Source organism: Lepidochelys olivacea, assembly GCF_965140295.1.
Source record: "Lepidochelys olivacea isolate rLepOli2 genome assembly, chromosome: 2".
Classification (NCBI taxonomy): domain Eukaryota; kingdom Metazoa; phylum Chordata; order Testudines; family Cheloniidae; genus Lepidochelys; species Lepidochelys olivacea.
The window spans coordinates 105,930,057-105,954,265 of record NC_140412.1 but is presented as its reverse complement, the minus strand read 5'-3'; the positions used below and the strand labels follow the sequence as shown (position 1 = coordinate 105,954,265).

At 44.6% G+C, this 24,209-nt stretch overlaps 1 protein-coding gene across 1 annotated transcript in view; it reads left to right on the top strand.

The window, feature by feature from the left end:
* PARD6G (par-6 family cell polarity regulator gamma) overlaps window positions 1-24,209 on the top strand; it is a 105,429-nt gene that overhangs the window by 7,500 nt on the left and 73,720 nt on the right. The window contains exon 2 of the mRNA XM_084621319.1: window positions 14,248-14,470. Within this exon, the coding sequence (XP_084477445.1) occupies window positions 14,248-14,470 (223 nt within the window). The remainder of the gene's footprint in view (window positions 1-14,247; window positions 14,471-24,209) is intronic.

Sequence of the window (24,209 nt, the reverse complement as noted above, 5' to 3'; positions counted from 1 at the left end):
TTGCTAGGGTGGTGAAACACTCAGACAACTTGTGGTTTGTCCTGCTAACATTGCTGCTTGTTATGGGAACGGGTGCCTGGGCAAAAGACACTCACTGCAAAAAAAGCTTTTTTGCAAAAAATCAATGTCACTACTGTACAAACACCTTAGCAACTGAAATATGATGTGCCCACATAAGCATTTTGAAATTGAACACACTTTTTTATTGCAGGTGTAAAATGTAGTAGTATCTTATAACCTTTAGCATTCCAGTAAAAACAGATTTGCCTTTACCAGTCCCCTTTAAAGAGAGTGAAAACTTTAGAGGACTGCTCTTACTCCCTTTTGACTTCCATGGGAGTAAGATAGGTATGTAAATTGGTGCTGGTCAATCCTCAGTAGCCTGATTGATCGATTGTAGCCTTATCCTAAATTACATAAGTGCTGACTTCTAGTTTTCCTGGAGGAAGGGGGGAGTTGCTCCACCCCCTCCCCTGAGGTGCCTGCCGCAAGCCCCTCCCAGAGCCACCAAACAGCTGTTTGGCAGTGGCTGCCGATCAGTTCTTTGGCAGTGCCCCCGATTAGCTCATTGGGCATGCCGTCAAACAGCTGTGGCTGGTGGGTACTGAGCACTCTATTTTTTTTCTGTGGGTGCTCAGCCTATGGTAGATTATAATGTCCTTCTACAGTTGAGAGCTCCTTGAAAATCTTGGTCTTTAAAAGAATAAGCTTTACCTTTTAAAGCTGTATTCAGGTACACTGCAAAAAATGTGATGCTTTGAACCTGCAGGACGTTAACACAGATTTTATGCAAATGTTTTGGAATTCTTCCTGAAGCCAGATCGTATCTCTGGTAACTAGAGTCAGACTAAAATGAACTCTGTCAAAAACAATGTGACTAAGAATACGTTGATTTAACTTCTTGTTCTAAGTTTCAAAACAGAAGTGATTGTATCCAAACCAAATGTAGTAGGGTCTTGGAGAAAACCACAATGTGTTGCTGCCATCTTAAATTAAGACAGAATGCCAAAGCAAGATTGACTTCAGTCATTCTGGATTAGCTGTATTTTATTTCTGGATTTCCACAAATTCCAGTTGCAGGGTCAAACAAAAAAAGCCCCAAAAGATTAATCTTTCATGTGAGCTGAAATAGCAGTTTATGTAACTGGTTCAATAGGCTTGTCCCCCAAAAACACTTGAGCACTTCAGGGCAGGTACTATCTGTCTTTGTGTATTATACAGCACCTACTACACTATCCGTGCCAAGCAAATAGGGTAATGTCTTCCCTGTTTTATTGTAAGCATTCGTTCTGATCCTGGGAAGGCTCCTTTAAGTGGTAACGTCTATGAAACTTATGGGTTCAAACCCTTCCTACTCTGAAAGATTTGTTAAGATTCCATCTTCCACGCATGTACAGGGCCTACAATGGGGGCAGCACCAAGTACAGTGTTGTTTGTAATTGGGTCATGATCCGCTTCTGTGACCTGGCTACAGCAAGCACAGTTGAATTGTCCATGCAGCAGCGTTTCTTACACCACTGTGTAACTGTGTTTTCCGGGAGAACCTGGGCAGCCTGCAGGAAATGCACATGAGGCAACATCCCAGGATATGTGATGGAGTACCTGCCATATCGTTTAGACAAACTGCTATGGGGTCCTGTCTAACCTGGAAAGTACATACTGGAAAATTTAGTTGCTGGAAGATGGCCATGTGCCAGCCTGTTGCTGATGAAGGCAGCACATTGTTATTCATGTGGTTACCATGTTAAATACAGTTTCTGCAATTTTTGCCAGACACCCATTGGCTAGAACAGTGTTTCTCAACCAGGGCTACACGTGCCAGGGGTGCAAGTGCTGGAGGAACCAACTAGGGGCAGAGCTCTTCTTGACTTACTGCTCACACACAAAGAAGAATTAGTAGGGGAATCGAAAGTGGATGGGAACCTGGGAGGCAGTGACCACGAGATGGTCGAGTTCAGGATCCTGACACAAGGAAGAAAGGAGAGCGGCAGAATATGGACCCTGGACTTCAGAAAAGCAGACTTTGGCTCCCTCAGGGAACTGATGGGCAGGATCCCCTGGGAGAATAACATGAGGGGGAAAGGAGTCCAGGACAACTGGCTGTATTTTAAAGAATCCTTACTGAGGTTGCAGGAACAAACCATCCCGATGTGTAGAAAGAATAGTAAATATGGCAGGCTATCAACTTGGCTTAACAGTGAAATCCTTGCTGATCTTAAACACAAAAAAGAAGCTTACAAGAAGTGGAAGATGGGACAAATGACCAGGGAGGAGTATAAAATTATTGCTCAGCCACGCAGGAGTGAAATCAGGAAGGCCAAATCGCACCTGGAGTTGCAGCTAGCAAGAGATGTTAAGAGTAACAAGAAGGGTTTCTTCAGGTATGTTAGCAACAAGAAGAAGGTCAAGGAACATGTGGGGGAGGCAACCTAATGACAGAGGATGTGGAAAAAGCTAATGTACTCCATGCTTTTTTTTTTTTTTTTTTTGCCTGTGTCTTCACAAACAAGGTCGGCTCCCAGACTGCTGCACTGGGCAGCACAGCATGAGGAGGAGGTAACCAGCCCTCTGTGGAGAAAGAAGTGGTTCACCACTATTTAGAAAAGCTGGACGAGCACAAGTTCATGTGACTGGATGCACTGCATCTGAGGGTGCTAAAGGAGTTGGCGGATGTGATTGCAGAACCATTGGCCATTATCTTTGAAAACTCATGGCAATCGGGAGAGGTCCTGGAAGACTGGAAAAAGGCGAATGTAGGGCCCATCTTTAAAAAAGGGAAGGAGGAGGATCCAGGGAACTACAGGCCAGTCAGCCTCACCTCAGTCCCTGGAAAAATCATGGAGCAGGTCCTCAAGGAATCCATTCTGAAGCACTTAGAGGAGAGGAAAGTGATCAGAACAGTCAGCATGGATTCATCAAGGGCAAGTTATGCCTGACCAACCTAATTGCCTTCTATGACGAGATAACTGGCTCTGTGGATGAGGGGAAAGCAGTGGACATGTTATTCATTGACCTTTAGCAAAGCTTTTGATACGGTCTCCCACAGTATTCTTGCCAGCAAGTTAAAGAAGTACAGGCTGGATGAATGGACTATAAGGTGGATAGAAAGCTGGCTAGATCGTCGGGCTCAAAGGGTCTGGATCAATGGCTCCACGTCTAGTTGGTAGCTGGTATCAAGCGGAGCGCCCCAAGGGTTGGTCCTGGGGCCAGTTTTGTTCAATATCTTCAATGATCTGGAGGATTGTGTGGATTGCACCCTCAGCAAGTTTGTAGATGACACTAAACTGGGAGGAGAGGTAGATACGCTGGAGGGCAGGGATAGGATACAGAGGGACCTAGACAAATTAGAGGATTGAGCCAAAAGAAACCTGATGAGGTTCAACAAGGACAAGTGCAGAGCCCTGCACTTAGGATGGAAGAATCCCCATGCATTGCTACAGACTAGGGACCGAATGGCTGGGCAGCAGTTCTGCAGAAAAGGACCTAGGGGTTACAGTAGATGAGAAGCTGGATAGGAGTCAATAGAGTTTCCTTGTTGCCAAGAAGGGTAATGTCATTTTGGGCTGTGTAAGTAGTGGCATTGCCAACAGATAGAGGGACGTGATCATTCCCCTCTATTTGACATTGGTGAGGTCTCATCTGGAGTACTGTGTCCAGTTTTGTGCCCCATGCTACAAAAAGGATGTGGATGAATTGGAGAGAGTCCAGCGGAAGGCAACAAAAATGATTAGGGGACTGGAGCACATGACTTAAGAGGAGAGGCTGAGGGAACTGGGATTGTTTAGTCTGCAAAAGAGAAGAATGAGGGGGGATTTGATAGCTGCTTTCAACTACCTGAAGGGGGGTTCTAAAGAGGATGGATCTAGACCAGTGGTTCCCAAACTTTAACAGCCTGTGAAGCCCTTTCACTAAATCGTGAAATCTCATTAACCCCCTCCTAAAAATTAATATTTCCAGGGATTTAAGTTTAAATTTCCTCTGCACTCTGTGAGGCTCCTGCTGCTGGACCCTGTTGACCGCCCCGGTCAACTGAGCTCCACTGAGCTTGGGCTGCAGGCCCCGCTAACTGCTGAGGCTTGGGCTGCCAGCCCCAACTGCCCGGCCCCGCTCTCCCTGGGGCTCGGGCTGTCTGCCCTGCAACCGGGTCCCACCTGCTGCCTCCAATGCCCGGGGTCCTCTGGCCGCCATTAGTGAAATTTTTCTGATGAACCCCAGTTTGGGAACCACTGATCTAGCCTGTTCTCAGTGGTAGCAGATGACCGAACGAGGAGTAATGGTCTCAAGTTGCAGTGGGGGAGGTTTAGGTTGGATGTTAGGAAAAACTTTTTCACTAGGAGGGTGGTGAAGCACTGGAATGGGTTACCTAGGGAGGTGGTGGAATCTCCTTCCTTGACAAAGCCCTGGCTGGGATGATTTAGTTGGGGATTGGTCCTGCTTTGAGCAGGGGGTTGGACTAGATGGCCTCCTGAGGTCCCTTCCAACCCTGATATTCTACGATCTACATATTTGCCTAGTTTTACAACAGGCTACATGAAAAGCACTAGCAAAGTCAATACAAACTAAAATCTCATACACACAATAACTTGTTTATGTCCTGCTCTTTGTGTCATATCAGTGTTTCTCAACCTGGGGAGGGGGTGGGGGGAGGGTTTGGTTTATTTTATAATTATATGATAAAATGAGAGCAATTTTTCAGTAACTGTGTGCTGTGAAACTTTTGTATTTTTATGTCTGATTTTGTAAGTAAGCAGTCTTTAATTGAGGTGAAACTTGGTACGCAAGACAGATCAGTCTCTTGAGAGGGGTACAGTAGTCTAGAAAAGTTGAGAACCATTGGGCTATACTAGCATGTATCTAGAGCCCAATCTGGTAATCTTGCACATCACTACTCATCTTTTTTCAGTCTTTGGTCTCCTTCCTGCAAAACTGGGACAAACCTCTTTAGTGAGGACCTTCAACAGCGGGACCTTTTAAGAATGCCCCTGAAAACTAATACTGAGGACTTGCTTACAGCCTAAATAGAACTGAAACTGATGGAGGGACTTCAGTGTTTGTGTTTGTTTGTCCCAGGATATTAGAGACACAAGGTGGGTGAGGTAGTATCTTCTATTGGACCAACTTCTCTTGGTGACAGAGAGAAGCTTTCAAGCTACACAAGGCTCTTCTTCAGCACAGGCCCCAAAGATAATTTATTTCATGCATGCAGTTACCACTTGCCTTCCTCAGTGGTCCCTTGTAATTCCTTTTTAATAGACTTGGTGTGTCTCTCTCACATCTAGCCTGTGGTTTAAAAAACAAAAAATGTAAATTCTTCCCTAGGAATATAATTAAGGACAACCAGGCTAAAGACCTTCCATGCTTCCTACCCCTACTGAATGCAAACCTCAGAATACAGGGTTAAACCTGATCCCTGCAGAATTTCTTCAGGCTCACTTCCTTAGGAATGTGTAAGAGAAGGTGGGTGTGGCACTCAAATCCCATAGCTATCCTGCCTGAAGACATCTCTCCTGCTTCCACCCTACACAGTTGTTCCCAATTACCAGTCAGGTTTGGTCAGATGTGAGCCTCAAATGACTGGCAGTTATTTGTGCTATAAACATAGGATTAAAAAGGCTCTGGTAGAGTGTAAGAGAGGGTTTAATTGAGTTTGTAACCAGTTAGGGTGTGTCTTCACTGGAGACTTAACTCAGGCTCTCACCTGGGTTTTATCTCAAATCTCCCTACCATCCACACAGAAAAACCTCTGATCCAGATTTGAAGATGGTTTAAATCTGGCTAGCTGTGATAGCTGCCAGGGGGCTAGGACAGCTTAGAGTCCAGGCTTCACTTTAACTCAGGCTGAATCCCACCCATTTTGCAATGAGGATGCAGACTCCTCCAGTGCTTTCCCACAATTCCCCTCGCCCCTAAAGGACAGACAAGTTCCCTTGCAATTGACTGGGAAAGAATCCTAGAACATCTCAGCACAAAGAACCATAGGGTATGCACCCAGATACACCCATAAGAGGCAACCTTCACACTCAGGCTAAGCTTATTCCAGTGCTCAGGCCTGGGTGCCAATCAGCTGGGTTAGCTGTGCAATGAAGACATACCCCAAGTGGCATGGTTGGCTGTAAAGGTGGCTTATATCCATATGGTTCAATCTGTTAGTAAATGTCAGTTAAGTTCTTGCTGCTGCTTGAGGCCTAAGCTAGTTTGGTTGCTTTCCTGCAATCGGTTTGGTGAACTGGCGTTTATTTGCTTTTGGCATTGGTGATAAAACACTAACTGTGTGTGTGGTTTATGGCTGGCCCTCTTCATCAGAGCTGTCTGTGTAGCAGGACTTCTAGAGTGTATCGCCCCACATGCTTCTTGCACCATGCTATGAGTATGTCGTCCTCCTGCTCTGTTCCACGCTGAAGCAGTGTGGCATAGCTGTTCATGCTTGTGTTGCCAAACTGTTTGTTTCAGTGCTTTCTGGGCTTAGTTCAGCCACACTTGAAAGAGAGGAGCTGCTATGAGAACACAACTCAGACTGGTTACAAAAGCTGAGTTGAACTTCTGGTGTCGACAGGGCCTACATTCCACCTTGATGCAACAATAAATAGAACTGTTAGCAAAAGTGAAGGCTTTCATTCAGTGTAACTTATTGATTGAGCCTAAGAGTCCCAGTCATGGACCAGGAACCTGTTGTGCTAGGCGCTGTACAAACATAGATCAGAAATACAGTCCCTGCCCCCAAAGAGCTTACAGTCTAAGTAGAAGGCAAGAGATGGATACACACAAGATGGGGGGAGTACAAGTAAACAATCAGGCAGTACTGGTCAGCATGATAGGCAGTGGTCTCAGGATACATGAGGTTTGGCTTTACCCAGTACCCAATTATAATGTATTCATTTCTACCAGACTTTTTACTAGACACTACAAAATCATTAGCCCCTCCCACTCGTTCCACTAAATATCCATTTGCTGAAAGCTGATTTTTGCCACTAGCTCCACAATATGGTAAGTGTAATTTATTAGGTAATAGATGGATAGATTTTTATGGCCACAATTAATTATTTGGATGAGGCTGCCACTTCTACATGATCAACTTAGACCATGCAAATGCATAGTTGAAATACTCAGACTAAAAATTCTCACACATGAAGAAAACCAGTCTCCTCCTTATTTATATTCCCATGCTGTATCCGTCTCCATGGTATCTGCGTACCTTCCAGTGTTAAGTCAAATAAGGAGAAAATTAAGGAGACTTGGCCATGTAGAGCGTGTGGTAGGGGTGTGGTGTCTTGTTTTTGTTTTGATTTTTGTGTAAGTTCATGTTCCTTTATTCTGTTTGGGGAGACAGAGCCAAAGAAGCGCTCCCAAGGAGGAAGGAAGGGGAAAAGTCAGTCTTCTCAGCATTCTTTCCTTGCTCAGCTGAAGGCTGACAGAGCTGGAGTTCAAGTACCTTATGTGACCTTATTCTTCAGGTCCTTTGCTAAAGAGGGAAGTGAAAGCCTCATATTTCTGATGTTTGTAGGGATGGGGGGAGAAGGAAAACTTCTTAAATATTTTGTGTGTAGACGGGAGGGGAGTGGCTTTGTATTTCAATGTGTTTGTATTTCAGTAGCTCCTAGAGGGAACCAAAGAAGTTTGGGGGCTCCCATTGTCGTAGGCACTGCACACAGACACAGTGAGACTGGCCCTGCCTTGACGAGCGTACAGCCTAAGTAGACAGACGTTGGGAAAGAAAACCGGTGCAGTGACTTACCCAGGGTCATCCAGCAGATTAGGGGCAGAGCAGCTGGAAATAGAACCCAGTCTCCTGACTCCTACTCTATGGTCCTGTGCACTAAACCATGCTGCCTCCAAACGCATGAGCCACGACTGCTTGAGCTAATGCAGGGGTTCTCAAACTTTTGTACTGGTGACCCCTTTCACACAGAGAGCCTCCTAGTGCGCCCCCCCCTTATAAATTAAAAACACTTTAAAATATTTTTAATACCATTATAAATGCTGGAGGCGAAGCAGGGCTTGGGATGGAGGCTGACAGTTCATAACCCTCGTGTAAGAACCTTGTGACCCCCCCCGAGGGGTCCCGACCCCCAATTTGAGAACCCCTGAGCTAAAGGATTAGTTCCACCATAGCATTTGAGAGTCACCATTGCAGGTGGTCATTAAGGAATGAAGCAGCATTCTGAACATTCATAGAATGGAACACAGTTTGAAAAATAACCCTTTACGGTGTTACTCTTCTGTTTCTCTCAACATGGAGAGATGATGCCCATCATGGCACACATACCATTTAGGGGCCTATTCATTACTGTTGGTAATGTGAAGTTCAGCGTATTTAAAAACTGAACTCTGGACTAATTTCTGATATGAATAAGAGTAGGACTTTCAAGAATGCTCAGTAATGGCCGGCTTCTGCCCTCATTCAAGTCAGTGGGTGCAGACTCCCATTCAAGTCCACAATAAAACTCCCTTTGACTTTAACGGGGGCAGAATTAGGCCATCACTGACTGACTAGCTGTTGTCTGTGCAGTGTACAGCATAAGCTGAAGCCCAGGTTGTTTTTCTTTCTGTATCTGAGATCCTGCTTCATGAGAAGTAGGCGGTTAACGTAATTCATGTTTATTGCTAAATGTTGGTCTTTGAAGGGGTTGTAAGTCTTATTAGAGAGAATTGTCCAAACTCACAGCTAGCAATAAACCTTTAAGGTCAGGCAGGGAAATAGCACTTAGTGCTTCATTTTTTTCACTCTCCCATAAATGTTTTGAATGGAGCATTTTAAACTAGTGTGTGTTTGTGTTGGTTGGTTGCTTGCTTTTGCAGCCTATGTTGCTCATGGTGAGAAATAAGCTACGTTTGGGTCAAGAAGCTGTGAGTCAGAAACAGAGCTTTCATTTCTCTGTCCATAAACTACACACATTTTCAGAGCTCTTGGCCTTTTCCACTTTGGTGGCTATTTTATTGTTCTTGGCATTCCTTTATTATGGAAATGGACCAGAGTTCCTATGTAGCTTAGTTTGGGTACTTTTTGCTGTTTGTAATTGCAGATAGTCAAGCTAATGGCTGGCTGATCTTTAGAAGGATCTTAGGACAGGATACATTGTTTGAAAAGCAAACATTTGCAATTCTCTCTGTTTTGTTAGTCATTGGTAGCCCTGTCAGACTAAATTATCTTTAATCCCCTTTGTTCCTCCTCCCACTTCAACTTCTGCAATATCAGTTGGAATACTTGCACTAGGTAAGTAGGTCAAAGTACATTACTGTAATTCATTGTTCAATAAACTAACAATTCTAATAAATAGATTAGTTTTCTCTAACGAAGGATTGTTCTGGTGGTGGCTCTCAGTGGAGTCTCAGTTCTAGTTTCTCTTTGTCTGATGTGCTAACTCTAACATTTGCTTTTATCTTAGTCATCTTGAACTATCTGCTTTGCTATCTTTAAAAGCAGTTAGAATTCAAGTTCCTGGAAGATACAGGGGGAAAGGGAGGCTATCTGGAAAAAGTCTTCATGGTTGAATACAATGAAGTATTCAGTCTTCAAGTTGTGCGCTACTGTGAAATCTATTATTACAGTGATACTGTTTATCAGCTTCATTAGGGAGGATGAATAGTCTGTCATCTGCAGAAGCTTTTTTCTCTGAAAGGAACCCTTTGGCAGTAGTGCTGCAGTCTTTGTATATCCCAGTGTAACTTAATCTACCAAATTACTACAATACTTACCACTAACCTTTTAAAAAACAAACCCTTCATTACCTCTTAAAATTTGTGGAGTTCTCCTCAGCAACTTCCCTTCTCTTACTGCTTCCTGTGGTGTCCCCTTATAGTGGTGGTGTCTGAATTTAGACTTACGCTTACTGCAGTGTAGCTGTAGCCATGTTGGTCCCAGGGCTTGAGAGGCAACGTGGGCGAGGGGAATGTCTTTTATTGGACCAACTTCTGTTGGTGAAAGAGACCAGCTTTCGAGCTACATCCAGCTGCCTGAAGAAGAGCTCTGTGTACTTCAAAAGCATGATGTTCCATTGATGTTCCATTGAAATCAGCAGGGCTTTGCATACACACAAAGATCTACATGCGTGGATCAGCTTGTGGGATCGTGACCTTAGACAATAATCTGTTTAGAGTAGGAAATCTGCATTTATCTCTATAGCACCATAAACGTACATGGTGCCTAACAAGTAGTAGTGAAACAAATCTGGATCAATTGACACTTAATCAACAATATGTTGGTCCACAACGCTGCTATTTTTGGATTCAAATAATCCTGAATTTGTGGAATAGAAGGTGTAGCTAACTCTAATTGCAATCGGAAAATGTTTTGTTCTTGTCACTTGAGTTTAACATGTCAGTAATCGGTTCCACCTAAACTGGTGGCATGTAATACTCATCTGAATCTAGCAGAAAAGAATGTGCAGTCAGCTTCTTTCCACTAAAAACACTGCCATGTACTCATTTGTATTAACCTGCATTAGTGTGAGTAACATTTTAAACTACGCATCAGTGGAAGTAACATGCCACTCAAACTTGGAAACTTGAACAGCATTTTTGACTCCATTGAAATTGGATCTATTTTGTTTTGGCTTTTGTGCATTTGGATGGGTAGTCTGAATTGAAATCTAAACTAGACCTAGCTGTTCATATTCTAAACAAGCAGCTTAATTTGTTGTTGTTTTTTTGGACTAAATAAGCATTTAAATTAGCATTGGGGCTAGGCCGTGATCAAAGGACAGGATTTTTCAAAACACTTAAGTAATTTTAGGAGCACAGTCCCTACCAAAGTTGTTCATTTCCCCTGCTTCAGGATCAACAATATTATTTCAGACCTGCGTTAACGTTATCATTGGGCTGTCTTAACTATAGAACAAAGACATTTGAGTTGGAGTGACTTGTACAGAGCAAGTTGTCTTAACCAGGAGCTTCATTTAATTAAACAAAAAGAATTCTTGGATTTTGAAGAACCAATTGTGTGTGGGGTAGGGGAGGACCCTTTATTGCAGGGGTCTCAAAGTCCTGGCCTGCGGGCCACCTGCGGCCCGAGAACCTCCCCACTGCGGCCCGCGGAAACTTTTTAAAGTTCTTTCATCCGGCCCTTGTGGCTACCGGCTGAAGCGGGGGCCGGAGGGGAGCCCGCAGGAGAGATTCACGTGCCCCTCCCCCCAACGTTGCTCCATCCTGCTGCTGCTCCTGGGACCCTCCCAGGGGTTGCACTCTGCAATGTGTCATTCACCCTGGGCAGCTCAGCTCCCTGGAAGCGGTTCCCTATCCCTGCTGTTGTGGAGGAGCGACCCAGGCTGCCGGCTGTCTGCTGCAGGCACTGCCTCCCACAGCTCCTATTGGCTGGGGGAGAGGGACAGAGAAACCATCACTAGTCCCCGGTCAGAGTCAGCGGGGGGTGGCATGAGGCCAAGGGAGCGAGGGAAAAGGGTGGGAAACGGGCTGGGAGGTGGCATGAACACCATCTTCAGTGACGTTATTGGCCAGCTGGGAGTATTTGAGGACTGGCACTGGCCCTAAGGTAAATTGAGTTTGAGACCCCTGATTCAATGGGTGTTTTTTGAGCCTGTACTGATTGACTGTGATTCTGGTTGACAGTCATAGTCAAAAAGAAACTTGACTGAAAAACCTTGACTTATTAGAGATGGGCTTGAGTTTGAGTACAGATCAAAACTTCCCCCGAAGTTCAGGGTTGAGGCTCTTTTTAACGCCTACAGAACTAAAATGGGCAGATGCTTTCTTGAGTGTCTGTTTTACCATACTCCCTTAGAAGCCTGGAGACACACTTTCATTTTTTGAAACTGAAGTCTAGTTGAACTGTGCTGTTTTGGTGAAGCCAAAATGTTTCAAGGAGCCATGTTGACAAAAACTCTGTTGAAATCTCTCTCCTTAGCTTAGCGGTTAGGGCACTGGCCTGGGATAGTAGGAGACCAGGTTCAGTCTCTGTTCTGTCTGATCCAGAGTGATCAGGAATGAAAAGCTCTCAGTCAGGCAGAGCAGGGATTTGAATGTGGATCTCCCACATCCCAGGCGGTGCCCTCCCCACCAGGCTACATACGTGCTCATGCCCTCCTTCCCCAATTGAAAAGCTCAGGTTTTGATCTGAAACCCGACATTTTGACACAATTCCGCTTATGCAAAAACATTGGAAAAGTTTTTTGTATTCGTTCCAGTGGGGAACAGAAACACTTGGAAACTTTGGAATTGTCCTCTGGCCAGCTTTACTGATCAACCTATGTTACAAAGAGAGAGTCTGGTTTCAGTGGGCCTGGCGGGCAACGGGAGGGAAGATGAGGGTAAATCCTTAGGGCTCTGTCAGATATTTCTTGGGGTGGCAGAGAAGGGATGAATCTGCAAGTGGGCCTGAAGTGATTGTTCATGCTTACAGCTTCAAGTTAGGTTGTCTTCTATACCAGGACATCCATTTGGCCTCTCTCTAAACATTGAATGCAATAGCACTCTGCTGGTATTTAAATCCTTGTGGAAAAATCCAATAGGATTTGAATAGTGATGAAACCAATCAAGCTCTACAGAAATTACTCTTAAAAACAAAAACCACAACCCCCCCCGCCCCATAAAATGCAGTGGAAAATCCTCATTTAGAATTCTAGAGATTGATATCTTTGTGCAGAATTTTTAGTCGAATCTTAAGCCTCCCTTGTGCCTTCCCAATCCTGAACTGGTTCAAGAGCTAGAATGGCTGCCAGTGTAACTTATGCAGTCCTACAGAACTAAGTTATAGCAGCCTGTAACCAGCTGCCCAGAGGCAGTAAAACTGACTGGAATAGCCTCATGCTGTGGCCATGCCCTTCCTGCCAGAGGACACCCTCTACACCAGGGCTTGTGAGGAGTCCTCCAAAGGCAGTCTGCAGTTCAGGCTCTGAGGAATTTTTGCCTGCTGGATATGACTTTTAAAACCCTTTTATGCCACTCTGGCCCCTTTACCCACTGTGCAGGTACAAGGGTAAGAATCCCACTTAAAATTTTTTAAACTATGTAACAACCCCATAGATAGATACATAAAAGTGAAAGTATATTGGATGTCCAGTTTCACAATCAGTGAGACTAGTTTCACTTCTGTTTGGTCAGTTCCCCTTTTATGTTCTTAACAATGTCTTCATTTCTGATGTTGCCGAGGAGTATTTATTTGTGTAAGGGTTGTTTTCATTGGTATTTAGGAAGCAAGTGTGGAAAATTTTCTGCTGGGGCCTTAAGTCTTATAACAGCTGTTCTTTATACAATTGTTTTGGGTCAAACTTAAATTAACAGTATTCCTTTCAACTGCTGCCGTGGATCAGGGTGAGAACATGTGAAACTTTGTATGTCCCACAAAAATTGTAGCTCCTTAGCCAGCCATAAAAATTGATTTAATGGAGTGGCAGAATTCAAAACCCTGTAACGACTCACTTGGAATCTGAAGAACTTTTACTCCTGGGACTTGAATACCAAGAAACTATAGTGCAGTGGTTCTCAGTTTTGTGCTGGTGACCCCTTTCACACAGCAAGCCTCTGAGTGCGACCCCCCCATAAATTTAAAAACACTTTTATGTATTTAACACCATTATAAATGCTGGAGGCAAAGCGGGGTTTGGGGTGGAGGCTGACAGCTTGTGACCCCTGATGTAATAACCTCACAACCCCATGTGGGGTCCCAACCCCCAGTATGAGAACCCCTGCTATAGAGCATGTAGAAATTGATGATGTCCCTTTTTAATGAAAGACTGTACTCTGTACAACACTTACCTCTACACGTCTTGTGTGGGGTTTGTTTGTTTTTGTTGTTTAAATTCATTGTGCTGTTGATGGGGAAATGTCAAGGATTTTTTTAAATGACTTCAAACAGCTGACTAGCTATTTTTGAAGTTGGATGTGAAGAATGTTTCTCTACTTTGGTTTGAGAAGAGTAATTTTAGGGACACCAGAGATGCTGCTGTTGAACAGTTGAACTTAAATGTCAGTTCTAGTAAAATCTTGCTTTATTAGCTCTAGTGGAAATGTATTATTTTTTTACAAAAAGTAACATTTTTTAAACTGACTCTTTTAAGAAGCTTGTAAACAAGCATTGATTTGTAATAGGGATAACATTTTTACAAAGTAGTCTGTTCTAGCATAATACAAATCTGGTTGCAAGAGTATAATCTGGGAACTGTAGACTTGGAAGGACACAGTCCAGCCATGTTCAGTGTAGGGGAGAGGAAAACAACAAACGCTCTATTAAATTGCACAACCTGATTATTTAATTGTAGCATTGTCCACTCACGTCCTTTCTGTTTCCCGTTGTAGTTTGGGGCAGAATTCCGAAGATTCTCTCTGGATCGTTACAAGCCGGGAAAGTTTGAAGACTTCTACAAGCTCATTCTTCACATCCACCACATATCCAGCATGGAGGTGATGATTGGATATGCTGATGTTCATGGGGACCTTCTTCCTATTAATAATGATGATAACTTCTTCAAGGCTGTTTCGAGTGCAAACCCGCTGCTCAGAGTTTTTATACAAAGACAAGGTAAAATCTTCACATTTATTAAGTCTTCAGAGCCCTGGGTTATCTAATCCTTTATTAGTGCTAGTAATCACATTGCAGTAATGCCCAATGGCTGCGGAGGGATGGGGTCTGCACATACGTAGAGGAGACAATCCCTACGCCAGAGGTTCTTGTGATCTCAGAGATTTAAAACAGACAAAGAGCCTGTGATGGGGATATACCTGCACCAAGGGTGAGACGCTCTGCCCTGCTGGGTGGTGTAAAAGGGTCAGAGTAGTGTACAAGGACCCTAAAGTCTCCCCTACATGACTTCCCCAGGCACAGGAATGGTGGAGATGGCCATAAGGCAGCCTCCCCCTCAAAAGCCATGGTATGTGGGAAGGTCAGAGGTGGGAGGAGCATGCTGGGGGAAAGACCACAGCACTGTGGCCCATAGGGCAGTCTGGGAAGATGGCTGTAACCTTAGGCAGGCCTGGGGAGGGGAGTCTGTCTCCTCAAAGTTACTCCAGGGACTTCTCTAGTACCCAGAACATCACAGGAATGGGAGGGTGCAAAGATGGTTTAAAAGTCCCCTGAGCCTTCTCTCTCTCCCTGGGCTGCGAGTTTAGTATTGCATGTCTTGGGGGTGTGGCACAGAATCTTGTGCCAATGTACTACTTGTATCACTCTCCTGTGACTTAAAAGGAAACCCAAATGTTGTACCATGCCTAAGTCTTCATCTTCAGATATGTCTTCAAGACTTAGCTGTAGCTGACTGTTTCATGCCCTTATTGAACAGGGGTACATGCGCATCAATCTCTTTTTTGGAAAGATTGAGTTCTGACGCTAATTGGAGGCTTGCTTAGTGTGTAGGCGTGGCTTTAAGGGCAGATCACTGAATTAAGGTGATCTGCTGTGTGTCTTCAGATGTGGTGTTTTTACTAACCTCTTACTAGAGGTCAAGCAAGCTGGACGCAGAGATGCGTAAACATCGGGATGATGTCAGGGTTATTCTCAATGGTTTTCATATGTTTGAGTAAGATTAGTCTAATGTGACACAGCACTTTATTCATCCAAGTTTTTTGATGGGGAAATGAATATTAAAAATACTGAAGTTTTCAGTATTTTAAGTGAAAACAAGAGAATTGCATAACTGAAATCAAAGCAGTTCTTTAAAGATTCAGTTTTTGCCAGTAACTCAAGAGCAGTATGACTTCAACCCTTCTTCTCTACTTCAGTTTTAAATCTTGCTTTAAATGTTGTGAGCTGCAACACATGATTTCATTGTTTGCTCAGATCTGGCAATTTAATAGTTTAACAGACTGCCACCCTCCTCCCCCATAGTTTAATTGCAGGTAGTAGTGTAGAGCACAGGGTTGGAAGTCAAAACTTCTGTGACTTGTTGCTGGCTTTGTCGCTGACTTGCTCTGTGACTTCAGGTCACTCTGGGCCAGATTCTCCACTACCTAGGATCTTGTATATTCACTTACACTCACTCACATGGATGTAAATAAATACACTAGAAGCCAAGCAGTGGCAAGCCCAGAGTGGTTTCTTCAGTTCATACATGTGTAAAATAAGAGTGTGTGGGGAAGGGATGAGTGTGAAAGCTCTTGATTGTTGCTTACCTTCCCTCTCCCCCTCCTGCCCCCCCCCCCCCCCCATCACTGAAGCTGGACGGGAGATCTGTTACATCTTCCTTCTACAATGCACATTTGGTTCCTAGGCTGTTAGATCTGTGTGGTCATGTGAACACCACTGGTGGGCCAAGTCATAAGAAACCACTTCTGTGGCTTTGTCATGCCTATGTCAGTTCAAGTTTATTCACACATCTCTAGATCAGTCCTGTTCAAAGAGCAGCAGTCCGTGCTTAGCTTAGATATATGCTGCTGAAAGCACTGTGTTTAACTGAACTTGGTCATTGCATCAGTAGATCTGTAGGGCATCACTGCTCCAGTGATTTATTAATCAAAAAAGTAGTCAAGTGGGGAAAATGATGCCTCAACTTCTGCTCTTCAGTGTAAAAGCAAAGTCTCCGGCTGTGCTAACCTCTTAGTCCAGGGGTGGCCAACCTGTGGCTCCGGAGCCACATGCGGCTCTTCAGAAGTTAATATGCGGCTCCTTGTATAAGCACCGACTCCGGGCCTGGAGCTACAGGCATCCCCTTTCCAATGTGCAAGGGGGTGCTCACTGCCCAACCCCTGGCTCTGCCCCAGGCCCTGCCTCCTGCACACCATGAAACAGCTGATCAGGCGATGCAGGGAAAGAGGGGGAGGTGCTGATTGGGGGGGCTGCCAGTGGGTGGGAGTCGCTGGGAGCAGGGTGGGGGAGCTGATGGGGAGGCGGGGGGCTGCTGATATATTACTGTGGCTCTTTGGCAATGTACATTGTTATATTGTGTGTCCTTCTCAGGCTCAGTTTGTCTCCCCTGTCTTAGTCAATTGTCTCTTCCAAAGGGATGTGAGTGGGTGCTTTTATTGAAGGGACACCATCAACTGGAAGTGTAGTTGGTAAAGAATTAAGTCGTTTCAGTTTCTACACCTGCTTCTGAGTCCTCTGCCAGTTTTGGTAGCTTTACGGTTGCACTTTCTTGTTTAAATGTGTTTCTCTCCCCTGTTATGTGAAAGAGCCACACTTAACAAAACAGGAAATTGACTCTGCAGGGGAAACAGGAAATTGACTCTGGAGGGGAAACAGTGAAATTGACTATAAGGTCTTACCATTTAGCCACACCTGAAAGTTTGCTCTGTGTGCATTTTCACTGAAGCTAAGGTGAGCACAGAGAACTCTGGCTTAGCCTTTTCATACATGAGAATGTAATATAGAGGGATTTTAACCTTAAAATATTGATATTTTAATAATAAAATAATAGATATTTGGTATTTCTGGAAACTTACTACTTGCTTGTGTGCAAGTAAGCAGTTTATCTTTTTTTTTTTTCCCCCAGGATAGAGCCTTGAGAAACCCTATGTCAGCCAATACTTAAGGCATCTCCTGAAATGTCTTTTTACTGTTCTTGACACCACCTCTTAATCCTAGAATCATAGAAATGTAGGCTTGGAAGGGACCCTGAGAGGTCCTCTAATCCAACCCCCTGTGCTGAGGCAGGACCAAGGATGATACCTAGACCATCCCTGACGTGTTTGTCCAGCCTATTCTTAAAAAACCTCCAGTGGCAGGATTCCACAACCTCCCTTGGAAGCCTGTTCCAGAGCTTAATTATCATTACAGTTAGAAAACTTTTCCTAATATGTCACCTAAATTTCCCTTGCTGCAGATGAAGCCCATTACTTCTTGTCCTACCTTCAGTGGACTTGAACAATTGAGCGCTGCTCTCTTCTTAACAGCCTTTAAGTATCTGAAGACTGTCATCAGGTCCCTTTTTGGTGGTGTTTTTCTTGGTTACCTCAATTATCTCTTACTGTCTTTCACACCCTGCTTTTGGTGGCCTTTCCTCACTCTGTCTGAGGAATGGCTGGATATGCTTATCTTTAGAGCAATGCTGCTTTTTCGGATGGAGGCCCGCAGTGCAGTGCAGAACCCCTCCATCCTTCTGCTCCTTCTTCAGCACTCCCAGCTCAGGACCCAAACTTGATTTGGGGGGTGGGGGAGGGGAGGAGGGAGCAGTGGGGCGGTCCTTTTTCTTCCCCTTTTGCACTAACAGTGTAGGACCCACACTTCAGCTTTCCCACATCAGGACTCCACTTGGTGCTGATCACTACTACTTCTGCTTAATTGACTGGGAGATAGAAGTTTGTTCGGTTGAGGCCTGAGAAGAAAATATTAGTCTGAAGTGGTGGTGGTGGGGGACATATGACAGCAAATTGGATTTCCTAATTCATTAGAAGCTCAGCATCCTTCCTTTTCTAGCCAAGTGAAAAGTTTAATACACTATATCAGTGACACACAGCTTTTTTTCTTTTGTGTTTATCTGTTTTCCTCATTTACAACTCCGCTATCCCCATTCCCCTGACAAGTGGATGTTTAATACATGAAAACAACTTAATTATTTGTGTGGGCAGAGGGACTTCATATTTCTAATATTCTAGTTTCAAGCTCTACTAGATTTCCATGAGAATTCAATGCAAGAATAAGGTCAGATTAAAAAAACAAATATGTTGTAATTGTTAGTCTTCTCACTTGGCTGCTGAGGCTACGTCAGCTCATTCTTTTCCACCCCCTCAACTTGCTCTACAGTCACTTTACAAACTCATGCTAACATAGCTCGTCCCTGACCAGGGAAACAAGTGTCAGCACCTTGTTAACAAGAAAGATTCTTTCTAATAAGGCACCCAGTCAGCATTCTTGGCATGCTGAAGGTCCCACTCATGTCACAGGGAGTTTGGGGTGCATTCGGAATGCAGGATTGGACTCAAGATTTGAACAGTAGTGCAGAAAGGGCTTTGGGTAATGTATTCTGGCAGACAGTACCAGTCCTCCTTCTAGTTCACTAGGTTCCTAGACGAGTCTTATCTTGAGACTTATCTTATTTTGATACTAGTATGATTTTTTGTAGCAACCCACAAAAGATTTGTACTTGACTAATACAAGTGCAGGTTTTAAACTGGAAAACTGCTACAAATACACAACTTGATCAATTCTCTTTTGACTTACCTTCTGAAGGCATTAGAATCAGGTCCTCAGGATGGTGTAAATCAATGTAGCTCTCTTGACTTCAGTGGCTTGATGCTGTTTTTTGCTAACTGAGGATCTGGTCCCAAGAGTCTATTTACTCAGCAATAATTGTCAAACATATCTCTAAAACTCAATCATATAACAATGCAGGGAGTTTTAGATGTTTGACATCAGTTATTGCAGAGTAAATAAACTCTCATTCTGCCCTAGAAAGATACCTGAAAGGAGGTATGTGTGAGAGATAAGAGCTTTCTCTATTGTGTGGGTGATTTGAAATCCCAAATACTGTAGTTTGTGTTACACTTTCGAATACAATAAAAATGAATAAAGCTACAAAGTAAGGCAGAGACCAATCTTGTTGACACTGTAAAAACTTTTTAAAAGTGCATCAATTACTATTCAATTGTTCTAAAAAATATTACCCTTCCATTTGATCAAACATAGAAAAAAATTAATACAATGGACATTACTTTCAAATGAGGTTTTGTTACTATGTCTTCCACATACGCATGCCCACACACCAGCCCCTGCAAATGGCTTGGTACAGTTGGCTGATATACTATATATTCAAACAAGAACAAGCTGCATTGTTACTCTAATGGCAGCCGCCTAAAATTTAACATAATGCCATAAATAAGAAGCTGCAGTTATGGATTTTCTCTGTTATAAATCCAGTGCCTCACTCTAACTCTTCCCTGACTTTTTCAGTGGGGCACAGGGATTGAATGGATGTCTTGGCAGGCAGCTGTAGCTAGGGATGTTGCAATATACACTGATTTTCTTTAACCAAAGAAATTACAATTAGAAATGCTAAACAGGAAATGCAGTGACAACTACCACATCATTCACCCACTAAATATATCCTTGGAACAAACAGTGCATAAAATAAACATGGGAGTGCAGGATGATCTGTTTAATCAAGACACTATATGAAAACACAGTAAATTCAGTGCACCTTGGGCCTAATTCTGCTGTTAAACTAGTGGAAATCCAGAGTAATTCCATTGACTTCAGTGGAGGTGCTTGTGATTTTGTGGGTGTGTGAGACTCAGAACTGGTGGCCAGATCTCTCCCGATCCCAGTGAGCCATACGTAAGGCTGCGAGTTTGTCACAGAAGTCACGGATTCTGTGGCTTTTGCAGCAGCTAGTGTACCTGACTCAGGCAGCCCCTGCACCAGGCTCACTGGCCACTGCTGGGGCAGAAGAGTTTGGGTATGGGAGGGAGCCAATGGGAGCTGTGGGGGTGGTGCCCAGAGTGGAGGCAGCGCACAGAGCTACCTGGCTACACTGCCACCTAGCAGCTGAGCGAGGGGGATGTCGCCACTTCCGGGGAGCCCCCTAGGTAAGCACTGCCCAGAGCCTGCCTCCCTCAGTCTGTGCCCCTGCCCCCTCCCACACCTAAACTCTGCTGCTGCTGTGGGGGAGCATGGAGCCAGGTAGGGAGCCTTCTGGCCCCACCAACCGCGCTTCCCCAGGTCGCCCACCCCCCCTCAGGTTTTAGTCATGGGTATTTTTAGGAAAAGTCATGAGCAGGTCAAGGGCCATGAATTTTTGTTTACTGCCCGTGACCTGTCTGTGACTTTTACTAAAAATACCTGTGACTAAAACATAGCCTTATCCATACGTAAAGGAGACCTGGGTGCGATAGGGGGAACAGCTGCCTCTGAAGCAGTCCCCCTTTTTGTTCCTATGCTAGCACAAAACGCTTTTCAGGGACGGGTCATGTGGGGAGGACTGGGTGGCATGCAAATAGCCTACCTCCAGCTCCAGTCTCAGTTTGAGGTTGAATTAACTTTCCTACAGAGCCCCTTTGTACTAAGGAACCCCCTTAAGAAGAGAGGCGCTAAGGTGGGGTGGACAAACTATGATCTGCCGGCCAGATCTGGCCCATGGGCCATTTTAATCTGGCCCTTGAGCTCCTGCTGGGGAGCGGGGTCTGGGGCTTCTCCTGCTCTGGCGCTCCAGCCGGGAAGCAGGGTCAGGGTCCGTTCCGCGTGGCTCCTAGAAGCAGCGGCATGTCCCCCTTCTGGGCTCCTACACGTAGGGGCAGCCGGGAGCTCTGCTCCGCATGCTATCCCTGCCCCAAGCGCCGCCCCCCACAGCTTCCATTGGCTTGGAACCACAGCCAATGGGATCTGTGAGGCAGTGGATGGGGCAACGTGCAGCAGTGCCACCTGGCTGCACCTCTGCGTAGTGCCAGACGGGACCTGCTGCTGCTACTGGGAGCCGCTTGAGGTAAGTGCCGCCCAGAGCCTGCACCCCTGAGCCCCTCCTGTGCCCCAACCCCTTAACCCAGCCCTGATCCCCTTCCCGCCCTCCGAACCCCTTGGCCCCAGCCAAGAGCTCCCTCTCGCACCCTGAACTCCTCATTTCTGGCATCACCCCAAAGCCTGCAACCCCAGCCAGAGCCCTCACCCCCCTCCCAGACCCCAACTCCAATTTCGTGAGCATTCATTGCCCACCATACAATTTCTACACACAGATGTGGCCCTTGGGCCAAAAAGTTTGCCCATCCCTGCGTGAGGGAGTCCCTGGCGTCACAGCTGAATTGGAGTTGTGTTAGAGCAGGATGTCCTACAGCCAGTTTGACGACTCAGGACCTTTGGGTAGATGGGCCCGACTTTCAGCAGAGATCTCCAATCCAGCCTGGATCTTGGGTTCCAGGGCCCATTCCCCTGAAAGCTCCCTCCAACAGAAGACTTCCGGAAACTCTGTGAGGGAACCTGGCCCATGTAATAAGGCAGGAAAAGAGCGGTAAACCTATGTAACTGTTGTGGAGTAGCCTGGTTGACATACACTTGAGACCCCCATTAAGCAGACAAAAGAGGTGAGAGTTGCTCAGTAGCAATATGCACAGGAGAGTCAAGAATCATATGTGGGGGCAAATGGCTTATCATACAGCCTTAAGTATGGAGCATGATACATTTCATCATCTTCCCACTTGGTAATTTTAGCTTTTAAACTATAAGGTTATTTGGCCTGGTGATAGGTGCCTTAGAAACACCAGAGACACTGTGAAATGTCTGAGACCAAAATGGGATGTCCCCTTCTTGCTTGATATACTGGTTGCTGGGGCGGTATCCTTTTTGTCTCTTTCATCTCCATGTGCGCTCCACCCATTCCCACTGTCTTGGCTGGGAACTAGACACATTGTTTGTCCCCAGAGGCATTGCCTTTGGGGAAGGGCTGAAAAGGCAGCAAGTGTGGGTAATGGAAGCCTCTCCAAGTAATATTATGGTGCCAGGCACCGAGCATTGGGATCAATTAATAAGACTTCTTTCAGCTCTCTGTAAAACCACCATTTACTTGTCCCACTCCTCTTGAAGAGTACACCCTGAGCTGCACTCTCAGTTGATGTGGGGAGAAACAGAGAGAGGAGAATGTTAACAAATTCTGATCCATCCTATAAAGACTCCCCACAGGGAGAGCAAGCAATGACACTGGAAAAATTCAAGGAAGATCCTATCAGAACAAACAGCCGCAAGTCCCTATGAATTTCAGGGAAATGGGCCCCAAGGGAGCCTTCGAAGAGAAATGCTGCAAAGACACAGCTGCTGTGTGTTTGCAGAGATGCAGTATGACTGGATGACTCTTCAGATAACTTCATAACTTGATACTAGGAGGTTTTATTTTTTAAGTTAATGACTCTGTATTGGAACCATTATCTTTCAGCCAACTAGTTTTGGATTTTTGTAAGAACCTGAAAAACTACTTGTACTTACTGTGTGAAACCATATTGTTAGAAACCAATTTGTATTTTTGTTTATATATACACATTTATTTTTGTTTTTTGTAAAGTTGAGAGAGCTTTCAAATTTTATTTATTTATTTTTTTTAAAACACTCCGGTCTAATGATAAACTGATCCACTAAAGATGACTGGTTGTTTTCCTCACTTAGTGGTTGGAGTACTATCCAACATCCGTGTTGGTTAGGGGCCTGATCCAAATTCAGTTGATGTCCATGAGCATCTTCTGACGACTTCAGTAGGCTTTCGGCTAGGTCCAGGATTATTGGCTTGATTTAACACACTGTTCAAAATACTCCATTGCCGCAACAATATACATTGAAAAATGTGTTAAACTGCTGTCTCTGCCTTGCAACAAAAGCTATCGCATACCCTCTGCGATGTTAGCCATTGTAATGTGCCTGACAGCAAATTCCTGTATTTAGCACTATTTTATTTTGAAATGATCTTGCTAGCATGATCCCCAGATTCATAACGTAAGAAATCTAATGGGAAATAAATCCAGGACTGACTACAGTACTGTTGGTGGGCTTTTGAAAGTCTTTCATGTTTTAAGCAGATAATCCCCAGCAATGGTCAAACCCCATATGTTAGACAACAGGACTTTAATTTTGCTTGCTGCTTCAAAGTAAAATGTACAACCAGCTACCCAATGCGTTATTTAGCTTACTGGGTAGCTGGGCAGATAAGGTATAACTGGAACTGTTTAAGGGGAGAAATGTCGCTTGTCCTGCCAGTGGTTCCTCCAGACGTCTGAGTGACCCCCCCTACATTTAAGAACTCCACCAGTGTTAGTAGCTTAATGGCTATAGCAGTTGAAATGGATCTGCTTCAGAGCAGTGAGCAAGCAGGAGTGATTTCCCTTGATGAGCATTGTTAGGGTCCTAATGGGGTAATGAAGGACACTGTAGTCCTGATACCATAGCAGCAGCTGATAGGCTTTTTTACTCTTGAATTACTTCAGATTCTGCTTCTGAATTGAGCTTTGTGGAGATTTCAAAAGGTCTCTCTTGCAATTTGAAGGGATAGGATAGAGGTAAGATTAATGGTGTAGAGAAGATAAATTGAATGCTTCCATCGATCTGTTCTCATACGAGAACAGGGAAATAAATGGTTAATCAAATTGAAAGGCAACAAACTTAGAACTGATACAAAGGTTTCAGAGTAGCAGCTGTGTTAGTCTGTGTTCGCAAAAAGAAAAGGAGTACTTGTGGCACCTTAGAGACTAACCAATTTATTTGAGCATAAGCTTTCGTGAGCTGTAGCTCTTAGTCTGTAAGGTGCCACAAGTACTCCGTTTCTTTTAACTGATGCAAAAACCCACTATTTTTATATGGCATAAGTTTGTAGCACCGCATTGCCACAAATGATCATTGAGGCAAAGCGCTTTGTAGAATT